The sequence below is a fragment of the Mytilus trossulus genome, chromosome 3 (genome assembly GCF_036588685.1).
Source record: "Mytilus trossulus isolate FHL-02 chromosome 3, PNRI_Mtr1.1.1.hap1, whole genome shotgun sequence".
NCBI classification, from domain to species: domain Eukaryota; kingdom Metazoa; phylum Mollusca; class Bivalvia; order Mytilida; family Mytilidae; genus Mytilus; species Mytilus trossulus.
In genome coordinates this window covers 65429966-65452788 of record NC_086375.1, presented here as the reverse complement: position 1 = coordinate 65452788, position 22823 = coordinate 65429966, and the positions used below count along the sequence as shown (strand labels likewise).

The window sequence follows — 22823 nt, the reverse complement described above, 5'->3', positions numbered from 1 at the left end:
TGTCTTCATGCATACATAGATTCTGTTTTCAAAAACCAAATATTAATGCATGGATTTACTTTAAAAAACAATGTATTTTAAACTTCATTTGAATATTTTACTTCATGTCTTTAAGAATGCTACATGTGTATAGCAACTTTTATCTGATGATTAACATTATCATATTACCTGGCATGTTATACCTATATAGAAAGTTTTGATTGGATTTCTAAGTTTTGTTTGGTATATTTCAGTTTGATTGCTCAGCCACAGATGCCATTAGAGGTCCAGGATCCTGTATCACCATTTCAAATTTGTAGGATGCTTCTTAATCAAATGGGGCTGTTAGCATGGGAGAAAAGGTAATTTCTATTTCACTTTAGGTTACTGTAAACAGGGAAATTTTTCTCAGCAGTTTTATTTTCGATATTTTCGCAGTAAGAATTGAAACGCAAATTATTAATGAACCGAATTCAAAAGATTTCTGCATGATTGATCTCATCTCTTGATTTAAGATAAAGATATTCACTTTCCAAAAATATTTATGTAGGTCACTGGGAAAACGCGAATTCAAAGTGGCGCGAATCTAGATTGTGTTAGTAAATCGTGAAGGCGGCGTGAAAATTTCCCAGTTTACAGTACATTGAGCATTAAACACAATAGACCACTTTCAAGTTTGTTGCATTTCTGTCAAAAAGTTTTGTTTTAGTAAACATCATTCAGGCATTTAGATGTATTGTCACTTCCTTCCCATGTTGAAGGGGTGGGAGTTGATTGAAAAATATAATGCTTTAGAGCATGAATCATTCAGCAAATCAAATTCTTATAATTGATAATCAGCACTGCTGTTACTACTAGGGAATTGTGATTAATTACCTACGGAACAAAGATTATTTCTAATTTATCCTGCATAATTAAGATCACGAAGACACTTGATTAAATTTAATAGTGCAGGGAGACAGGTGATCCCCTCTGGTAAACCGTAAAAATAGTCATAAAGACGTGCATAATTGAGGAACATTTCCAGTGAAGTACATAACTCGACACTGGTTTACTGATCTTGTTTGCAATAGTATGTAAATTTTATCAAAGACTGATGACTGATTAAAAACAAGATAGATAAGCAGCTAAGTAATAGCCAATGTCAATTTGCAAATCATCAAATAAATATGATGATAAGAAAAGATTTGATATTTTTGTATTATTATGGAATCAGAAGTAAAATATTTGTAATATTTTTTTTCTAGATGCAGTTTTGATCTTCTGAAGAAATCAGACAGTATGCTTAGACAGCTAAAGTATTTAGATAATCAAAAGTGGTGAGTTTAAAAATATAAATATAGTTTTTAAACAGGGATATTATTCAAATTATGATATTTACTCAACTATAGAAATACCATTTGGAAAAATCATCTTTTATCACTGTTTAAATACATGTCCATAACATAGTGTAAGATGCATGTTTAAGAGTGTTAAAAAAAAAGTTAGCATACTAAAAGTACCAAAATAAATCATATTTGCTCTTTTGAACTGACATTTTAGGAGTGGATATGTTTTATAACCTACCATTATAGGTATTCGTTGAATAGGAAAAATCTATATTTCAGTCGAGAAACCCACAAGTTTGCTGTGATATATGTAGCAGAAGGACAGGAAGATAAAAACTCAATCCTAAATAATACTGGAGGGAGTAAAGCTTATGAAGACTTTATATCAGGATTAGGATGGGAGGTATGTAGGAGGTCACAGTGTCTTCATTCAATAATTTTGTGTTCAGAGATATTCTAATGTGTACTGTAGTAAATATTTAAAAAAAAAAAAAAAATCCAAATTGTACACTAAAAAACCTTCTCAAGATAGCTTCAAAAATGTATTGTTGGATGTGAAATTTTACATAGATTTAAGGTTAGTTCTCTATAAATTCACAAAAAAAACATCTCTCCCACTCATACAATAATGATGTATTTATCAGAATTCTTCATCTATTTATATGGATGCTTGTAATTTATTTAAAGAAATTATTGACAAATAAAACAACAGTAAGCATTTATATTGTGTTTTTCAGGTTGACTTAGAAACTCACCAGGGATTCCTTGGAGGTTTACATCAGAACAAATCTACAGGAGATACTGCTCCTTATTTTGCTACATCTTTGTATGAGTGTATATATCATGTATCTACCAGAATGCCCTCCGGTTCAGATGAAGCAATTCATACAAAGGTATGTGTTTGTTTCACTTAGTTAACTCCAATGCTTACTGAATTGGGGTATATAGTGATTGTTAGTCCTTTTGTAAGTCTGTTTATCTGTCCATCCATACTTTGAAATTATAACTTTAATCAAGGGGTGACTTCAACAAATAGATATTATGTTTTTGTATCCACAGGCTCTTTACATATAAAAAAGAAGATGTGGTTAATTGCCAATGAGACATCTCTCCATATGAGACCAAAATGACACAGAAATTAACAACTGCTCTGTCTTATTTTTTTTATTTTTTTCAAGTGACAGTTAAGGCTTCTGCATATAGAAAATGGAATCTGCTGTATTTGTACAATTGGATAAGAAATTGGTATGAATTGTTTATCATCATCCACTGAACTTATTACATTGGTCTGCTAGACCCTACTGATGCTTATACAAACTTAGTTCAGAATTCTCACTCTTATATGCAGGCAGCAGCATGGTAAATTATTTAATTTGTTTTTAATTTTGCCGCAATGCAGGTACAAAATGTAAAACATATCAATGTGTTAAATGGTTTTTTTCGACAGTAATGCTGGTTGTGGAAGCAAGACTTACGGAGTTCTTTCAACATCATCTGTATAAACAGTTTCTATTTTATTATTGTAGATCAAACATTTAGGAAATGATGAAGTACACATTGTATGGTCAGAACATTTCCGTGATTATAGGCGAGGTATTATACCTACAGAGTTTGGTGATGTTATAATAGTCATTTACCCTTTACCTAATGGTTTGTACAGAATACAGATCATCAGGAAAGCAGAGGTATGTCATACACCTTACACTTTAATATATTTTGGCTAATTAGCCGTTTCAGAATCTAATGCATTCTGGTTAATAATTTCAAAAATATACACCACAACCTTGTGAGTGGTTGAAAACACTATAAACAATTGAAATTCAATAGATGACATTACATTATGTTTATTTTAGTGTACAAACAATGAGATTAACCATAGTCCTTTAAATTCTAAACAAGTGAATTGGTATCAACTTTTGTCTTCATTATCATTTCTACCAGTTTTTCTTTAGTATATTTAATTTGATTTCTTTACTATTCCAAAACTGGAAAATCTTTTAAGAAAAAAAATTCTGAAAAATACAGAAAAGGATTGCTACCAAACCTTTTGAAAATTTGATGATAGGTTCTTATTTACAATGTAATATGACCCTTCTCACCGTTATTATAATTTAAAGTAGGGCAGGAAATGTTTCTGTTCTACCATTTTACATAAATGGAAAACAAATGAAGTCAAATGCAACGTTTAATTGCCTCATGATTAATATTAATAACTCTTTTTATTTTGTAGATTCCATATTTTGGACCTCTATTTAATGGTGCAATAGTGGATCGTAAAATCCTGCCAGGTCTAGTCAGGGCTGCTGCAATAAATGCAAGTCGTATTAAAAGGGCTCAAATGTCCTTGTATCACTCATTGTATCCTTTGTTTATATTCTAATTTTGTTTCTACCTCTGATGTCAATTTATATTTCCTTGACAATGTGCAGCTGCTATCTTATTTTTATTTTTGATTTGAGGTTTTTTTTAAGGTTTCCCTCCAAAACAATGCCATTTCTTCTTGTATCATATAAGAAGAACAAAGAAAACACACTTCTTCATTTGAAGTCCTACACATAATGCACACATAATTTCAATTATGTGTCAAGCCAATAATGATCAGAATGCATTATAAAGAGAAAGTTTATAAAAATTGTGTACTTATTGTTCTACCACTGAATCTTTGTATTATTGTTTTTCTTAATTGCATCAGTTATGAGGAACGTGCCAAAGGTTTCGACACATTAGTACAAAATCACATAGACATGACAATGTTTGAAGATTTCTCAGCAAGTGTGTTTGCCCCAGTTCTACCAGCTAATTCTACAAGTAAGTCAACACCAACTTTTCTGCATTTATTCCATTAGAGCAACCAGGTAAAATCAGACTGATATTGGTATCTAGTGCTTCTCCATTAAGCATTACATTTAGGAGTAAGAGTAAAGACTGGTCGGCTTTAAGGTGGTACCCAGCACTTTAACTAAAATTGATTTTGCTCATTTGATTTTCTTAAAATTTTGACACAGTATTTACTTTGACCCTTTGAAAAAAATATAAAAAAAAATTCAAAAAAATTTAACCTACCATTTAATCCAAAAAATTACACTGATTATATAGCAGTTTGACAAACACTTATTTTGATCAGTGAAAAGCTTACTTTTCCCTTAACAACACAACGTAATTAAAATGTTTAGCTGATTTTACAGAGTTATCTCCCTGTAGTGTTAGGTACCACTTTAAGTCAAATATAATGTCTGAGTGAGGTGACATGTCTTCCCTTGGACTATTACCTTGTGAACTAGCTATTTAAAAACCTAGTTCACGGTGCTGATTTCATACAAAGCAAAATTAATATTCATATAACATTAGCATGTTCTCGTCCTTAATATGCATGGTTGTTTAGCAACCATTCATCCTTATCCATTTGAGCATCAAAATGTTTAGACTATAAGAATAATTGTTATATAGTCACTGAACATATAAAGCCTTGTCTTATGCCAGCTGCTACAACTACCTTGTAATCAAGAATGAAATGAAACATTTCCAAGAGTTTGGCACAGACATTAACTAGTTTCTCTTACAATATAACATTAGAACTGAAACTGAAAGTGTGGCTATTACCTTACAATACTGAACTTTTATCGGGTAACGAATGAAAAAGGTTGAGGTGAACTAGATGTATTTATTGATTGTTTTGTTTAAATTTCAGTATGTGACCAAACTACAGACTTGCCACAGAGTGCAAGTTCCAGTTCATTAGAACAGACATTTACGAGTCCTGATCAAATGTCACCCTCTAGTGCTAGACAAAGTCGAGGTAGGAAAGTACAGTCTGCTATTTGGCATAAAGGACGTGACAGTTTGATTTTCTTTTAGCTTTGTTCCCACCTATGGAATTTTAAGCATGACAGACTGTGGTTCAGCTTGGCAGTTTTTTTGTTGTTATTATTTTAACAACTAACACAGATTTTTCCTAGCTAAGAAATGGGAGATGTTCTCATTAAGGTTACGAAAATACTCAGGGGCTTTTTAATAATAATAATACTGTAACGTTTTTTAAGAACAGTAGTCACATAGAATAAATTAAAATAATAATTGTAATGTCTTAACATTAAATTTAATTTTTTTTTTCAATTTAGCATAACAGCAAAATATTAACTAGAAAATTTGAACAACTAATAACGAATGCTTAATAATGTCAGAGAAACTTACTAATCATGTAGGCTTTCAAATGTTCATTCAGATTCTTTAATTTGTAAAATGCAGCTGTATTTTGTGTATTTTCATAGTCTTCCATTATAAAGAAATTAAAATAATTGATCAGTAAAATTTCCTTACCCCTTTACAAGTTAATTCAAAATAAAGTGTCTTGCACCATATATATTATAAGGGAAGATTCTATTTACATTGTGTATTACAAAGGCAACAAAGTACTTCAATAGTTGTTCTATTTTATATCATACTGTTCATTATCATACAGCTCCTGGGAAAAATAATCGAGGTGGTTTGCGTCGCCAAAAATCTGTTGACTTTGGCTGATCATTCTAAAAGCAGGTAAACATGGAATGATGTTTAAGGAATGAAAATGAATGCATGATCAGTAATAGGGTAATATATAGCAACGCTTACTGTGCAAATATGGTATTCAAAAATTCTGTCGCATCAGCACTTTTAGATCAGCTTCAGTTTTATAACTAACATGATTAAAATGGGTAAATTGATTAGGGAAGTTAAATAGATCAAATCTAAAATTAAGTGTATTATATAAAGAATATTATTTAAAAATTAAATTATATTTTTTGTCTCAACTTTTCTCCATCCGAACACAAACATATTGGATGATGATTGGGAGGTAGGTTTTATTGTAGCATGAACGTGTGGTCAGATTCCCTTCAGTAGATGATTGTGTTTTACTCTAGATTGTTTTCTGTAATTCTTTTAAATATTTCTTCATAAACACAGTTAAAAGACTTTATTTTGGTCTTTGACAGTACCTTTTGTCATCAAGTTTTGGGGGATAACTTTAATACATGTACTCTTGATATAGTTTTCAAGGTACATTGAATTGGTTTGAAACTTACATTGATGAACTAAATTCCTTGAAAATATGGCATTATTGTTTTGTATTTCTTATCTACAGCAATAAAAAGAAAATGAACAAATGATGCCTGTAGGTTACAAGAGTTGTAGAAGATAAATTGTTTAATTTTCAATTACTCTAATGTTGTCATAAGTTACAATGCAAAATAGACAAATTTTCAATAATAAAATTATAGTTCTGAGATTATCCCATCAAAAGCTTTCACCAAATCATGGTTTGCAGAAAATACAAACTAAAATATTTGATTTTAGTTTAATTTTTTTTCTTCTGATATAATACAGATATAAAATTAATGATGTGACCTACTTTTAGTTTAGAAATTTTAAATAGTAGCACACATGATTTTTTTTATGAAATTGCAGTATTTTTTTTCTTCCTTAGTTCAGTTTTTTCACATTTTATTTCATCTTATTGTAGATTTTGTATTATTCTGTTTCTTGTGAATTTTTAATTTTCTATTGAAAATATCTTTAAGCTACCTGCAGTGTCAATATTATAATATTCTGTATGCTTATTTGAGGTGGGAACTATTTTATTTGCAATTATATGATACATGTATCAATATTTATCCAATTGATTGCAATTCAATTCTTGAGCATTTAAGTTCATTATTTATGAAGAAAAAACAATTTCAGTAGCACATTTGAGCTTTTTTAGTAGGCTGATTATATGTTCAGTTTGATTGCTTTTTTGCCCAGTCAACAATTATATATGCATTAGAATTTAATGTAAAATTAACAGCAGTAGTAAATCTGGTGTTTTTGGCTTATGGTTATATGGTATATTAACCATCTTATGTAATTTTCTATTAGTATATAACTGAAGAGATGTGGTAAGTCTTTGTATGTTTCTGTTATCTGAATGCTTTATTCACAATCATGTAAAGTTTCTATAATGTCACTAAGCATGATAAGATGTGGAAAATTACCATTTTTAAAATAGACCTGGTTTTTTGAAAACAAATCTAGATTGAAACAGAGGTATAATTATTAAAATTGAGAATGAAAATATATTTCTCCTGAAAATTTAGGCTGTTTCTAATTACACTTATGTTATAACATACGGTAATAACAATAAATAAAAAGTTATAGATTAATTCTTTCTTTTAAAAAACTCGAACTAATTTTATTTACCATTATTAGAAGATATATATTTGAAACATTTGAATTAGGGACTCCCTTAGAAACTTGCAAAATTAAACAAACAAATAAACAAATCTTTTGATAATTCTAGTGCCACCTCTTTCAAATCATTTTACAATTTAGTGTTTTCTCTGAATATTGAAACATTTCTTTTAGATACAGGCAACCCTAGGACCGCGTCTGAGCTTGAATTTGTTTATGGGATTTTTAAAAATGAAGCCATAAACCTGATGTCACCTGTTTGGAGTGTACACAACTCATCATATAAATGAATCAATAAAATATTACTAAGAGGTCAATAGAAAGTCTGTTTACAGGGCAACATTTCTTTTGACACTTGATCTTTGTTAAAAAGATCCCACATCATTTCAATTCAATTCAACTTGTGAATTCTATTCATTAAACATTCATTTACTTTTTAACCAATATCTTTTCTCATTTATTATAATTTAATGAATTAAAATTATCTATTAATTTCAAAAACATTTTTACTACCCTAACATCCAATATCTTGATTATAAACTATTGTAAAATGAATACTGATCAAAGAAAAATGTCATAATAAGAAAAATAGCCTTCTTTGACTATATCAAACTAAGTGAAGTTACACAATGTTTAAGACAGGGTTTTACATATGAAGAAAGTGAATAAAGCATCAGATGGTTTCTTGTTGTGAATTTTGTTCTTTTTAACTTTTTTATATAGAAAATTCAGCATTTGTGAAGTTATGACATTACTGGTGAATGGAAGTTTTTAGTAGGTTGATTGATTTGCAATGGCAACGTTGCATGGGGAATTATTTCATTTCTGCATGAAAGCTTGGTGAAATAATCTTTAATACAAATTTTACTAATTCACCAATAATTAACATACATTTGTTGAATTTTGTTCTTGATGTTGTAATTTTTAGCTCAATGTTGTATCATTTTTTTTTAAATTTCGTTTCTGTTAACTATGTAAAACTAAAAAAAAAAGGAGTCATTCAGGTATAGTTTTAAAAAGTATACAATCCACTTTTGCTGAAATAACTTTAATTGTCTGAAAATAAGTTCATAGTATCTAGAAACTATAGTTTCCAAAACTTAGAAGAACTGTTATATTGTCAGTTAATGCATCATTTTATACAACATGAAGGACTACAATTAAATTAAATAACATGGACAAACAAAACCTGAAAACCTGTTTTTCAGAAGCTATACATCATATCTTGTAGTCAAATGTGTTATGTTATGAAGTTACAGTTTGGAACTTTGGCATTCGTCCATTGTCCTTAACCTGATTTTCATGAATCAGTGACTGCTTAAAGATAGAATAAAACAAGAATTTCTCATTTATTATGAGTGATAAGAATAAAACAAGAATTATTTATTATAAGTGATAGGACAACTTTATTTGGCATATGAAATTTTTGCAATGCAGATAGTATTAACCTGAACTCATTTTTGTCGGCGGCGTCAACAAATATTCACTCTGTGGTTAAAGTTTTTGAAATTTTAATAACTTTCTTAAAATATACTGGATTTCTACCAAACTTTGACAGAAGCTTGTTTATGATCATAAGATAGTATCCAGAAGTAAATTTTGTAAAAATAAAATTCCATTTTTTCCGTATTTTACTATAAATGGACTTAGTTTTTTCTGCGGGGAAACATTACATTCACTCTGTGGTTAAAGTTTTTAGAATTTTAATAACTTTCTTAAACTATCCTGGGTTTCGTACCAAACTTGGACAGAAGCTTGTTTATGATCATAAGATAGTATCCAGAAGTAAATTTTGTAAATGATTAAATCCATTTTTTCCATATTTTACTTTTAAATGGATTTAGTTTTTCTGTGGGGAACCATTACATTCACTCTGTGGTTAAAGTTTTTTAAATTTTAATAACTTTCTTAAACTATCCTGTGCTTGTACCAAACTTGTACAGAAGCTAATTTATGATCATAAGATTGTATCCAGAAGTAATGTTTGTAAAAAGATTACTCCGTTTTTTCTGTAATATACTTTTAAATGGACTTAGATTTTCTTACAATCATAAAATAGTAACAAGAGGAATATATTTATTGATTTTTTTCCTCATTGTTGTTGAGCCTTCGATTTACAGCAAAAATAGGCGAGACACTGGGTTCCGCGGAACCCTTACAAATTTTATTGATTTATGTCATTTCTTAGTTTAGTGTACTGTGGATTCATTATTATTCATTTGATATCAATTTTCATGGGTTTCGTGGGTACAGGTGAACCACGAATTCAAATGTTTAATGAATAACATATTCTCATTAGGCTTTGTATATAGTGATAGGCAAAACCACGAAATCAAATATCCACGAATATGCAAGTTTTTAGCAATCCCGAAAATAAATGAATCCACAGTATCCAATTATTGGAAGATCAATCTGGCAGTTTGAATCTGACTTCAGCATCAGTTTTTTTAACAGAAAAATAGTTTCCAAATGTCACCAGTTAATTTTTTTTATAAATATGCCCTATTATATTGAATTGAGTAACACATTTTCAGCCCCTAGTAATAATGAATGTGCTACTGAAAGAATACAAAGAATGTAATGTGTAAATCTGAAATGTTTTTTCCTCAGCAAATATCAGTAACAATTATGGAACATTTCCTAAAATTAGGCTTATATCCTCTTGAATTATGTTGGAAAGTCTTTGCATGCTCACAATTTAAGTGTGGACCATTCAAAACATCCAGAACAGTAATGTTCCCACAATGCAGCAGTATTTCCTTGGTCCATTATTAAGTGATTTAACTTCCTTATATGGAGGCAACATTACTCAAACCATTTATCCTTAAAGCTTTAAGTGTAAGCAATTGATAATATGCTGTTACAGTTCTAATGGTTACTTTGTTTCTATAGAACATATCTCATTTTAAGAAGTATGTATTGTTTAAAACATATGTTTCATATATTATTTGACTCATGAATTCATTTTATAGTACACTTTCGGAAACAAGTTGGTAGTTGTTTGAATTGTTTACTTCCATTTTTTTTTTCAATGAGGAGATATAAAATGTAGTACATGTATCATGTTACTTTTATCAGCCTTTGAGTTCTATAATCACTTAGTTTTGTGTGATATAGTGCAGATTTAAGATAATTCCAATCCACCTTTAAACATGAACCCGGTCGATGATTTGGTTACAAGGATCTTACAAGGCTTCTTTCTGTTTTCTGTTTAAAAGTCTTGATATCCTTTGGTTTTATTGTAATGATACACACCTTCAAAAAGTTGAAGGCTGAAATTTTATTGGCTGATTTAATAATTGAGACAATCTAGATGCATCATTATACAAGGGCTGTCTTTAAAAGTTTTCTGCTTGTAGATGCTGTAGTCTAATCAACATGGATACTTATATTTTTTATAATTAGAAAATATGGGTTGTTAATTTCGAACATTAATTTGAGAAACAAATTCTAAATATGTTTTATGACCCCAATCACCTACAAGAAAAAAATTAACCAAAAAAAAATAACAGAGGTCAGTAAATCTTCAATAGCATAGAATTCATGATGGGTTGTTCATCAAATGTGAAGATTGTTTTAACAACAACACAAAATTGAAATAAAATAAAACCTTTCAAATATCCTGTTAAAATGAAAGAAAAAAAAATGAAAAACTTAATTCTAAAAATCCGAACAAAACTGAAAAAAGTTTTGCTACCAAATCTTTTGGTAACTCTTACAGGTATGACCCTCTTGATGAATCAAGATTGATAACTCCTCATACTATTGCTCACTTCTTAGAAAATATTAAAGAAGAATGTTTACAAAATAAATCATGAGACAAACCCAATCTGATTAAAATCAGCTGTAAAAAAGGGTAAGCCAGTTGCTATTGTTGCCAATAGAAAGTTAACAAAGAAAGAAACACAGTAATTTTAGAGCCTCTAGTCAGGTTAATGTTATTCAAATGATAAGTCATTAAAATGAACGTCTTGCCAGGTCTTGGTAAAGTATACCAGTTATAATATTGACAGAAAACACCAATTGTTGATACCATATTCATTAATTATACAATTTATAAAACCAGGAGGTAACAGAAACTCTTTTTAAATCTCCTCCTTTGACTTATTTTTTATCAATAGATAATAACAAGAATTAGTTTTATTATTCAGGTTATGCATAAATACCTGTCCTTCAATGATGTGTAAATGTTGAACAGTAACATAACTCACAAAAATGTATAAGAACTGCATGTCATCAATTTGATTTTTTTTCTTTTCAGGTAGTAGCACTGATACTGCTAATGAAGAAGGCCCTATTAAAAGAACAGCCAGAAGACTGTCATTACGCTCAAGAAAAACAGGAAAATCTACTTCTGTAACTCCTCCTTCTAGTCCACTTTTAAAACAGTAATGCAAGTCATCTCTAGCAGAATTAACATTGTATGAATTATTTATTTAAAGGGTTGTTTACAGTTTAACAATGCAAGTTATTTTGTTTAGAATCTCTCCAAATATATTTACAGTCAGTTATCTTACCTTAGGCTTATCCTTCAAGCAAAATTTTACCATATTCTTAACCACGTTTGTCCCAAACATTTGTGGACTATAAATGAACAGTATTACTATGGGATTATTTGTATGCCCCACCGACGATAGATAAACAAAATAATAACCAATTGAAATCTACAATATATATTTTGTGTGAAACCACATATATAGATAGGTTATTACTTGTTAACAGAGATATGCCAGATCAAATGTTTGAAAGAATTCCATTTTAATATGAAACTTATAAAATGGTATGTGAAGGAAAACCAACATCTGTCAAATGTATATGGAGTTTTTCTTCTAAAATCAAGGCATATATTGAAGAATTTTTATGTTAAGTGTGTATGAAAAATGTGTTTAAAGTTATGGTGGATGATTTAAAATCTCATTTTATGGTGATCACCCTTTGATTTTTAGGAATAGAGCTACATTGAAGGTGATAATTTTAACACTTTGATAGGCATCATATTATTATACAAACTTCATCAGGATACAAAAAGAGCTAATTGTAATGAATATCAGAAAGAAAAAAGTTTAGCAATAAATTTCAGAAAAATGAGATATTTTTATAAATTTTGAAAAAAGAACTATTTTTAATGAAATCTGAAAAAGGGCTTTTTAAAATGATTTTAGATATAAAAGAGCTAATAATAACGAAATTTCAGAAATAAAAGAGATATTTTTATGAATTCTGAAAATGGAGCTACTTTTAATGAATTTTGAAAAAAGAGCTTTTCAGTAATGATTTGAGAAATAAAGAGCTATTAGTAATGAATTTCAGGAAAAAAGAGCTTTTGTTATGAATTTCAGGAAAAAGAGCTTTTGTAATAAAACTTTTAAAAAAAGAGATAATTGTAACGAATTTCAGTAAAAAGAGATAAATTGCAATGAATTTCAAAAAAAAAAGAGATAATTGTAGTGAATTTCAGAAAAAAAAGAGATAATTGTAATGAATTTCAGAAGAAAAAAAAGCTGTTTGTAAAGATTTCAGAAAAAAGCTATTTATAATGCTAAACATGGTTTTAAATTTGTGTAAAAGAAATTCTTATCTTTTTATCTATCCTAATATTGGAGTGGGTGAGAATATAACACCTAGCTGCAAATTTTGCATGAATATTCAAGGATGAGAACATATTAGTATGGTGTTTACTGTTATAAACTTATAAATCTTGCTTTGTTCTAGACCAACACACTGAGCCAGATATTCAGTTTTATATGGCATCCCATCCGGACTCTGTATTCTTACTTTTAGTCAACTATTATTTGATCTTATCCCAAAGTGCTGCATGCTAGGACCGAAAAGCAGCAGCATTTACCATTACTAATATCTGTTTTCTTGCACTTGTTGTGGGCATGAAAGTAAAGATCACAGATGGAGTTACAAGTAATTCAAAAAGAAAGGGTGGAAATCTTTCTGAAAATTTTCTCTTTGAAAAGTCTTATTCATTCCTCTATTAAAATCACAGGGGAAGTCACCTTAAGGTTCAAATATTATATTATAACTGGGTTTTTGTATTATTATTAAAGTGTTCATTTATATTTATTTATTAAAGGTATTTGATATTTATGTGTAGTCCTGTTAATACTAATGATACTTTGGATTCATTATTATTTGCTGAATACCAATATTTGTGGATATCGGGGTAAATATCCCAAGTTTTCCTAAATCCACAAAAATTGGCACCATGATAATAAATGAATCCACTGTAGGCGTAGTCTGTTAGTTATCATAGTTAAAGCTAGGCTGTGATATCAAATATTGTGTATTATTTTATAAATTTTAACATTTAGCATCTTTTAATACCATAAACCAAAAGTTGCAATTGAAATGTGAGTTTCTGTTAAGGTAGACCAGATAAATTTGGAATAGATGGAGGTGTTGGGGTTTTACTACATCTCTATAAAGACTTAATCAAATGGCACTTACAGTATATGTCCTCATTAATAAAAACAACATTTGTAATGATTAACTGTCATCAAAGACCAATTTCGGAAAAGAACCTTAAAATGACGTTTGTAATTTTTTTATTTTTTGTTATACATGTTCTGTCGCATATATCTGAATCAAAAGAGATTTATAATTGCCAATTACTTAATTGCTTTCGTAGTACTAGTTTAAGTTAAAACACTGTTAGTATTCTCTTTCTGTTTACAGTATTTAATGTTCTCAGGGAATTTAAAAGTGCATTTATTGTAGCTACTTATAATGTATAATATCTATTTTTATTGTATTCGGAATAAGAAACGTTAATTTTTCAATTAAGGAGAGATACGATAGACAAATCATCATTAGAAATAATAATTACAACTACTTACTTATAGCCTTAATTTATGTATGTAACATTGAAAGCAAACAGTTTAACTTTGTATCTTTCAGTTAGTTGAATTATGATTTCGATAAACCTCACTATTTTCAAGTTCTATGGCATGCAGACCATATACATGTACTAGTAAAGTCTATCAAGCATTTTTATTTGGTGTTCATTACCCCTTTTTATCTTCCGCTAAGTTAAACTGAAAAGATGCTTGCTAATAACCTTTAAGTAATGTATGTTATAATGCATATACTTGTATCTAAATCAAATGAGTTTGTTTAGGCAGGTTATTGGCCTTGTTAGTCTATACTCATATAATATTGAAAAAACACAAATGAACGTGCAATAATAGACATTGTGCCATATTATTGGTATCACTGCCATTATTGGCATACTTATAGAATCATCTTAATATGTACTGTTGTGATGTTATCATTTACATGTTTATGTTCTCCTCAGTTCTTATCTTTTATTTCTAATATATAAACTGTGATTTTCTGAAAGAGAAATAAATGTATGGTGTATCAGTTTTCGTTTGCTAATGTCTTTTCTGATACTTAAGTTGGGACCAAAATACATTATAAAAATAGTATACACATAGAATTAAAATTTGCCTCACACTATTGGTCCAGAAGAATCCATTGATAACTTTAGTAGAAGAGAAAAAAATAAGGGGACGACAATTAACTCAAGATTGCTGTACCTACAAAAATGAATATTGGGAAGCAAGTTTTAGATGTAGCAGATAATGAGATATAGTTTTATTTTGGGCTTCTATCTGATTGGTGAAACTTTTCTCCCAAATTTATATCGTAAAGTCCATACAATCATTTGAAAACGTAAAACATTGTTTTAGTTCAGTTTGGCTCATTTTCAACAGATCTATCATCTTTTTCATTGTAGTAGTGTTTGTGCATGCTATTCAATGGACATAATTGAGGTCTCCAAACTTTTAACCTTTTTTTTTAATTCCAAATGTTTTTTAAATAGCCAATGGTGATCATTTTAAAAAGTCAAAAAGTGTTTTAATTTTCTGACATTTTTTAGGTCTTGAATTGATTGTTCTATCATATGTTTTATAAAGCAATATCATACAATAAACTCGTGCTGCTGAAAATGTGTATATGAAGTCAATTTGGATGGACATTCTATATCTACAGTTCTGCCTGAAAAATCTCACTTTATTCCTTTTGTTTTCAGATAATTTTGAGTTGTAACTAGTACTTTTAATGCATGTTAAGTGTAGAATTTAGTCAAATAACTACTGCAAATCCTTATACTGTGTGTTGTATTAAAATAACCATGTAATTGTTATATCATATCAAACACAACTTTGTATTGACTCATATCATTTTATCGATGGTAATAAAAGTAAAGAAACAAAGCAATTGATTTCTCTTCTCTTATTTGACTTGAAATATCAAAATGCATATAGATAATATCTTTTCATTAAATAAAACCAGTGGATAATTCTAACGTATATACATTAGAATAACCTGTGTATGCATTTCTAATTTGTGATGGCCAGTATGAGCTATAACTGGTATCACTTATTGTCATTCCTCTGTAAATGTTTCACATTTTATTTTCTTCCAAATGAAAATAAGGAGATGTGGTTTTATTGTTTGATGAAATGGATGAAAGCAATTTTTGGCAACTAGGTCATTCAACCTTGAGAAAAAAAACCTTACCGTATAGTGGGCTATAAGAGACCAAGACATGATAAGAAACTGTCTAATCAACCATGCATTATACAAAGTAACTATTAAAATCAGGATAAGATTGTGCACGATCCTAGGTGTCTGTCTTCTTTTACCAGAGGTAATAATTGGTTCAATCTATTTCTGTTGAAAGAACAACGCAAAATGTTTTAAACTATATGTAGGATGATTTTGAAAGCCTCTAATGGTGTCATTGGGTGTGGTTTAGGGTGCATATATCCTACCGTACAACAATTTGAATCTTTTAAAAGCAACATATTTTCATCATGTTTACCAAAGAGTACATGTAGATTTTTTTTCCAATGTGGACATTGTCTACAACTATTCTTACACAGATAATTGAGGGTAAGGGTAATAGTTTCGCATCTGTTAATATCACATGAATGCCCCTAAACTTATCATATTTTATCTAATGATATAGAATAAAATGTTTCTGGTAGGCCTGAATTCAAGTTGTCTTTGTATGAATTCATTAGGGCTTTTGTAAAATATTAAAGGGTCGTGACAACTGTATATAGATATATGTGACGAAATCAAGATGACAATGGTGATATCTGCAATTTTTTAGGAGATTAATTTCATGACTACCGTAACATGTTTTCTCCAAAAGCTGCATCTTTGCTTAGAGAATTTTTTTTAAAAATAATAGATTTGAGCAAGAGGGGTTGCGTTATTTGTTTTACAGCCCCAGTATGAACATCTGTGATATGACAGATCATACAACAGCTTTCTGTTTAATACAGACATTTGGCAAATAACAGCTATAATCTGACAGATGACAGAGTTGTTAGAATCTGTTTATTTTCTAAGTGGGAAAGATCTGCAACAGTTACAATATTTGTGGTGTCAGATGGTGTTTTCGGTCTAGGTGCCCTTTTAAGCATAATTTTTTCTTAGCGCAACTCATCTGGTCAATCCCTTCACACATGCAAAAGTTCGATCCCTTGACTCCTTAAAAAAATGGAGAGCAAATTACAATTCCTACACCCATTTACCCAGTACTTCCCGCAGTAATTGAAAACTTTTTAAAAAATACTTTCCCGGTTAATGTGAATAAGCTTATACTTGAATTATTAAGTAATCCGGAAAAAGATTTTGTCAGCTACTTATGCAATGGTTTTATACAAAGATTTCAGAAATAAATTTACCTACAAAGAAATGCAGATATAAATTTACCTACAAAGAAATGCAGAAATAATTTTTCTGCAAGGTGACTCGCCGAAATTTTAAATGATTTAATATCAAATGAGGTAGAGAGAGAGCATGTATGGACCCTTTTACACTCCCACATTTCAGTATTACAGGGCTAGTCAAATAGAAGTAACAGAGGGGAAATACTCAAACAAACAAAAATCGATTAATATCAGATTTGTCTTCCTCTCAAATTGATGATGAGCGTAAAAGCATAAAAAGTAAAATATCAAGAATACTGAGCTCTAAAGAAAATTCGATACGGAAATTCCCTAATCAAATGGCAAAATCAAAAGCTCAAACACATCAAACGAATGAACAACAACTTTTATAATCCTGACTTATGTAGAAAATTGTGGATTAATCAGATATAAGAAGATATGGTATGAGTGTAAATGAGACAACACTCTAATTCAGGTCACAATTTATTTTAGCTGGTTTTGTAGCTATCCAAACTTCTCGCTTGCATGACAGTCACATACAATGCCTCATTGACAACGATGAGTGAACAAAACAAACAGACAAACTAGGTAAAAATGTCAAAAATAGGGGTACAACAGTCAACATTGTGTTATGATCTCAATAACCATAAATACAAACAAATGTTTTAATTGATGAACATGATTAGTCGATGTCCTATACCAAGAATGATGATAGTATATATACAATTTTGGGTTTAGGGAGAAATTCGTGGCTATGTAAATACGATATATCCGATGCGTTTAAAATATGTTCTCTCTCCTTTATATCAATGCCAGTTTGTTTTGTATATAATGGGAAGAGGTGTTTTATTTCTTTGCTAGGTTAACTTTAAGTTGTCGTTCCAGCCAAAATATTTGAGCATGTGTCACAACCTATTTGCCACATTACAAAACATAACTACAAAGTTTCAAACAATTTACGTTTTCTTAATGATCTTTTAACCATTGATTCCCCATCAACAAATGATTAAAGAATTATGGTTATTTTAAAAGATTACGAAAGCACATATTGAAGACAATTTGGTCAAAGTATTATGACACTACACTACTTATAGCTACTGTCGACATATAAGAGCGTCATCTTCTTCAAGTAAATATGCACAAGATTTGCTAGGGAAATGGTAACATATAACATTATGGTGTTTGAATACTGAGTACAATTATTTACATTATTATGAATTAATATATAAACATGTACCAATATAATACTTTTTACTGTAAGAAATGTTTCCCTCATGAACTCATTGAAGGGGAATTAACCCACTCCTAAAGGCTTTGGGCACTCAGCTGTTCCGTCAGAGCGTTTGGACCTTGGTCGAATTTTATCACTGGGCATTTCTAAAATTTCATTCCGATCTCAAAGCATTTCGGGGGGGGGCGGATTATCAAATTTATGCCAGTGCCATGAAGTTGGATATACCCTTGCTACTTACTACGCGAAACGCGCGTCTGGCGTATAAACTAAATTTAGTCCTGGTATCTATGATGAGTTTATTTACTAGCACATGGGCTATCCCCATGTAGACCTTACCTGACACCCCGGCTGCGAATTAGGAGTCGATTTCTCACCAAAAAAACTTGCGATTATAAAAGAATGGTCGTAAGTATACCGATATGTTCATGAATTCAGAACAATCTTAGTTGTAATTTTTTTTTTTGTGAAACCGACTCCAGACGTCTATTCTCATCCTCTCTATGGATAACCCTCGCTCCACATTCCCCGACTGGTATATTGTTGTACAGGCATGTTCTTCCTCACACTGAAGTTGCTTTAGACAGTGTGACTTGCTGAGACAATGATTTGATTAACACAAATATAAAGAGCCCTTAGATTTAATTTGGTTTAGTTTGTTTGTAGCTGGTAATTGATCTACGGTGCTGAGTTATGTTGGTTGTTGTCTTTTACTTTAATTGAGATTTTCTCTATCAGGAGAGTTTTACTTGAACTAGATATAGGGCTTGATGACTTCTCATCAATACATACAGATTTTTGTACCTGCTTGAATAGACAGCTTTAAAAATACAGCTAGCTGTGATCATTGAGCATTACATTTCGTCAATGGAATGCTTGCATAATGAAACTTTGGTTATTAGGATTGGTAAATAAAATATATCTCAAAATGTTGATAAGCCTGACATTGGTAACCAGGAATTTTTTGCTCACTGACACTATACTTAAAAAAAAAAGGAAGTATTTTCATACCACTTTACGCGCGTCTGGCGTATATACGAAATTTCAATCCTGGTATTTACGATGAGTTTATTTACCAATATGTTTAAATATCATTGATCTCTGTCTTTTAGTATGCAATGAAGGCGTCTTAGTATTTTAAAGTCAGTCATGTGACCACAAAAGGTCTTCATACAGAAAACAAATTGCTTTTCTTCTCCTTTTTTTTAGAATAATTTCTAGTGCAAAATAGACATGCCAAAAGGCAAAAAGTAAAAAAATTGCTCTGAAAAAAAGTGCATGAAATATAGTAACCTTGCTTAGCTTTTTCAAAATAAGATGCCAAACATTTTCGAAATGTTCAGTTGCCTCATGTTTACTTATTATAACTGATCAACTTTATATGCCAATGTCAAGGAACAGTTTTACAGTGTAAAGTCTCATATGAAAGTTTTTAACATTTTGTTATGTATGCTTTTATCCAAAATGCTAATCTGGTTTGTCTGCATTTTGTCTTTTTTGAACCATTCAATAAGTTAAGTTTTTGATTTCTTATTCTAAAGTAGAAAGTAAAACATCATATTACATCATATTCTGATGTGTTGTCTCCGGTAGACAAACTTATCCGCTGTTCATTTCCTTGACAATAAGTGTATTCTCAGGTTTGGTTTCCTGGATTCCAGTATTAACCAGAGGATTCATTTTACAAGCACACAGGAGATATTACAATGATTATAATGCACAATGAAGAACCTGCACTATTGAGGTTTGAGTATTGATGATTTTTCCAGTGTTTTTACAGGTTTTAACATTTTGCAAATCATTATAGGGGATTTTGTTTCTTCATTTAACTATTAAAACTTCACGTATAAGGTCAATTCTCAATTCTAATATTTGGTTCATAGTTTTTATCTTAATAATTGTAAGTGAAATATGTAAAGTATTGGAAGAGTATGCCATGTGCATGCTCTAGTGGTACTGTTAAAGTTTTTGTTTAGTTTGTATCTCCGGAATTATGCATACCACCAGTAAGATCAGTTTTACGTAATACATTATAAGTTGAACATCTTATTTAAGAATTGAATGCTGTTTTTGAAATATAATTGGGGTGTAAAAGCGTTGACCGAAGTACATTTTGTATGAAGCGCGGAAGCGCTTCATACTAAAAATGTGCGCACGGTCAACGCTTTTACACTTATAATTACCAGTGTATATAAAGTGCGAATCCAGCTAGTTCATTTTTACTGTTATATGCGGGTATGTCTATTGTAGAATAAAGGATCATGGGAAAACTGTATTTGTTTACGTTTTGAAAATATCAAGTTAAAGGATTTTAAGTTAAGTTTTAACATATTTTCATTGTGATATGTATTTATAATATACAAACATAGCATTAAAGTTCAAATAAGTGTTATGAAAGCATCGTAATATAGCATATCGATTATTGCAAGCGACCCATTTTAACTATAGATGCGATGAATTATTACTGTTAGTGCAGTCATTATTAATGTAGAATTTTCAAAGATGCGAGGAATTTTTATTGTTGAATTATGTGATAAATGCACTTGCAACAAATGAAAAAAAAACTTAGTTGATGACTTTAGGATTTATGAAACATGTATTTTCAAATTGAAATACAAACTCCTCATTCATTCTTCATCAAATATATAGCTTTTCAAACTTGTAACAAAAGCGATTCCCAAAATGTCATATTGTATTCTTCTGATTACGTTTCTCCTTGATTTTAACTTATATAGGGAATCACTGGAAGGTGACAGCAGCGGGCCCTCTTAGGCAGTCAGTGGGCCCCTACTTATGAAAAATTCTAGATCCGCGAATGGATACTACCGCAGAGGTAAAACCATGCACATTTGGGTTATTGTACGCGAAATGCATGCTACAGTTCATTTTTGTTGATCTTACACCCTTTGGAACTCTATGTGGGCTATTTCATCAACTAGGCAAAAAAAATCCCCAAACTAGATACACGGTTAGATTCAGCATGTCAACGAATTCCAAATATCTATATTAAAGGACTTTTGTCTATAAATTTGGACCCCACAAAATTGAAAAAGGGACCAAAAATTAAAAAAAAAATGCATGCATCGGATACATTTGTTCTTGAAGGCATGACTGCAACAATAGGATGAATATACAAAAATATCTTATTCTTGGGTCTCATTGGGGGGTTCTGATCCCGGATCCCGCTTACTGTTTTGTCAGATTCCCGTATTCAGCTTATTGTTTTGTCAGATTCCCGTATCCCGCTTATACTATGCTGTTCTAATTTTTATCCGTGTCCCGCTAGACTTCATTTCCCGTTTTTCACTACACAATCATTTGACTTTCACCTGTCACGCTTGCAAAAACTCGGCAATCCGGCGTGACGCTTATACCCAAATGCGACCCACTATTTTACTCTATTTTGACTCATATTAAGCCCATTATAAATATATTAAAAAAGTAGCGTAGATTTTTTTATCCCTTTTTATCCCGTCTCGTTTCGTTTTTGAGCCATATATAGATGTCGTATGTGACAATGAGACAACTTTCCATCCGAGTCACAATTTATAAAAGTAGACCATTATACGTCAAAATACGGTCTTCAGCATGGAGTCTTGGCTCACACCGAACAGCAAGTTATAAAGGGCTCCAGTGTAAAACCTTTTAAACGGGAAAACAAAGGTGCAATCTATAGCAAGATGTATGTAATTAGTGGTGAAGTGTCATGGAAATGGATAAAAAAATAAGGATAAAGATCCCTATACGCTTTATAAGAAACTAAATGGAATACATTTGAAATTAATGTTATTTCTATTGAATTTATTAGAGTGTTTTAAAACCAAACTTTCCTCCGTAAGTTAATTTTTATCAAATCTTTCTCTTACTTTATCTATTGTTTGAGCAAGTCGGCTAAATTAAGGCTTTACAGCTAATTTCCTAATGCATGTAAAGCAAAACTTTGGTTGGCTTGCTTTGTTTGTATAATTGTTTATACAACTTTGTAAATAAGATTGACATTTTTAAACAATATGAATAGGCATAGTTTAACCTGTATTTTTAATATTTGAATTAAATTGGGTGTTATCATAATGATTATCCGATAAAAAAAAAGCAAGCAAATCAACTAAAGTCTTGCTCTACATGCTTAAAGAAATGAGCTGTAATAGATAAAATAAAATAAAATTATACAGTGAAAATGCACCGCATATACAATAATAATGATTCGCTCCACAGTGAAAATGAAAGAATAGTATCATTATTCGACAGTAAACACGACTAGCATTACGAAATCATCATAGTGGAATTTAGTTAAATATGAAGAAACTGAATGACAAAACATATTCTACGTTATACAACTTTAATAATTGTATTAAAATGAATATTTTTTACTGCAACAACATC

General features: G+C 30.3%; 1 protein-coding gene across 8 annotated transcripts in view; it reads left to right on the top strand.

Annotated features, from left to right (window-relative positions):
- The window catches only part of LOC134712146 (ral GTPase-activating protein subunit alpha-1-like), a 93681-nt gene extending 77942 nt beyond the window's left edge, over window positions 1-15739 (top strand). For 6 of the 8 annotated variants that reach the window (XM_063573332.1, XM_063573339.1, XM_063573340.1 and 3 more), the window contains 9 exons: window positions 234-341; window positions 1227-1298; window positions 1587-1710; window positions 2045-2200; window positions 2834-2992; window positions 3538-3665; window positions 4000-4115; window positions 4996-5103; window positions 11773-15739. In XM_063573332.1, coding sequence (XP_063429402.1) covers window positions 234-341; window positions 1227-1298; window positions 1587-1710; window positions 2045-2200; window positions 2834-2992; window positions 3538-3665; window positions 4000-4115; window positions 4996-5103; window positions 11773-11903 — 1102 coding nt within the window. In that variant the 3' untranslated portion in view covers window positions 11904-15739. Of the gene's footprint in view, window positions 1-233; window positions 342-1226; window positions 1299-1586; window positions 1711-2044; window positions 2201-2833; window positions 2993-3537; window positions 3666-3999; window positions 4116-4995; window positions 5104-5766; window positions 5841-7199; window positions 7220-11772 lie in introns of all 8 variants that reach the window. The other 2 variants (XM_063573337.1, XM_063573335.1) reach the window with 2 other exon arrangements.
- The last annotated feature ends 7084 nt before the right edge of the window (window positions 15740-22823 follow it).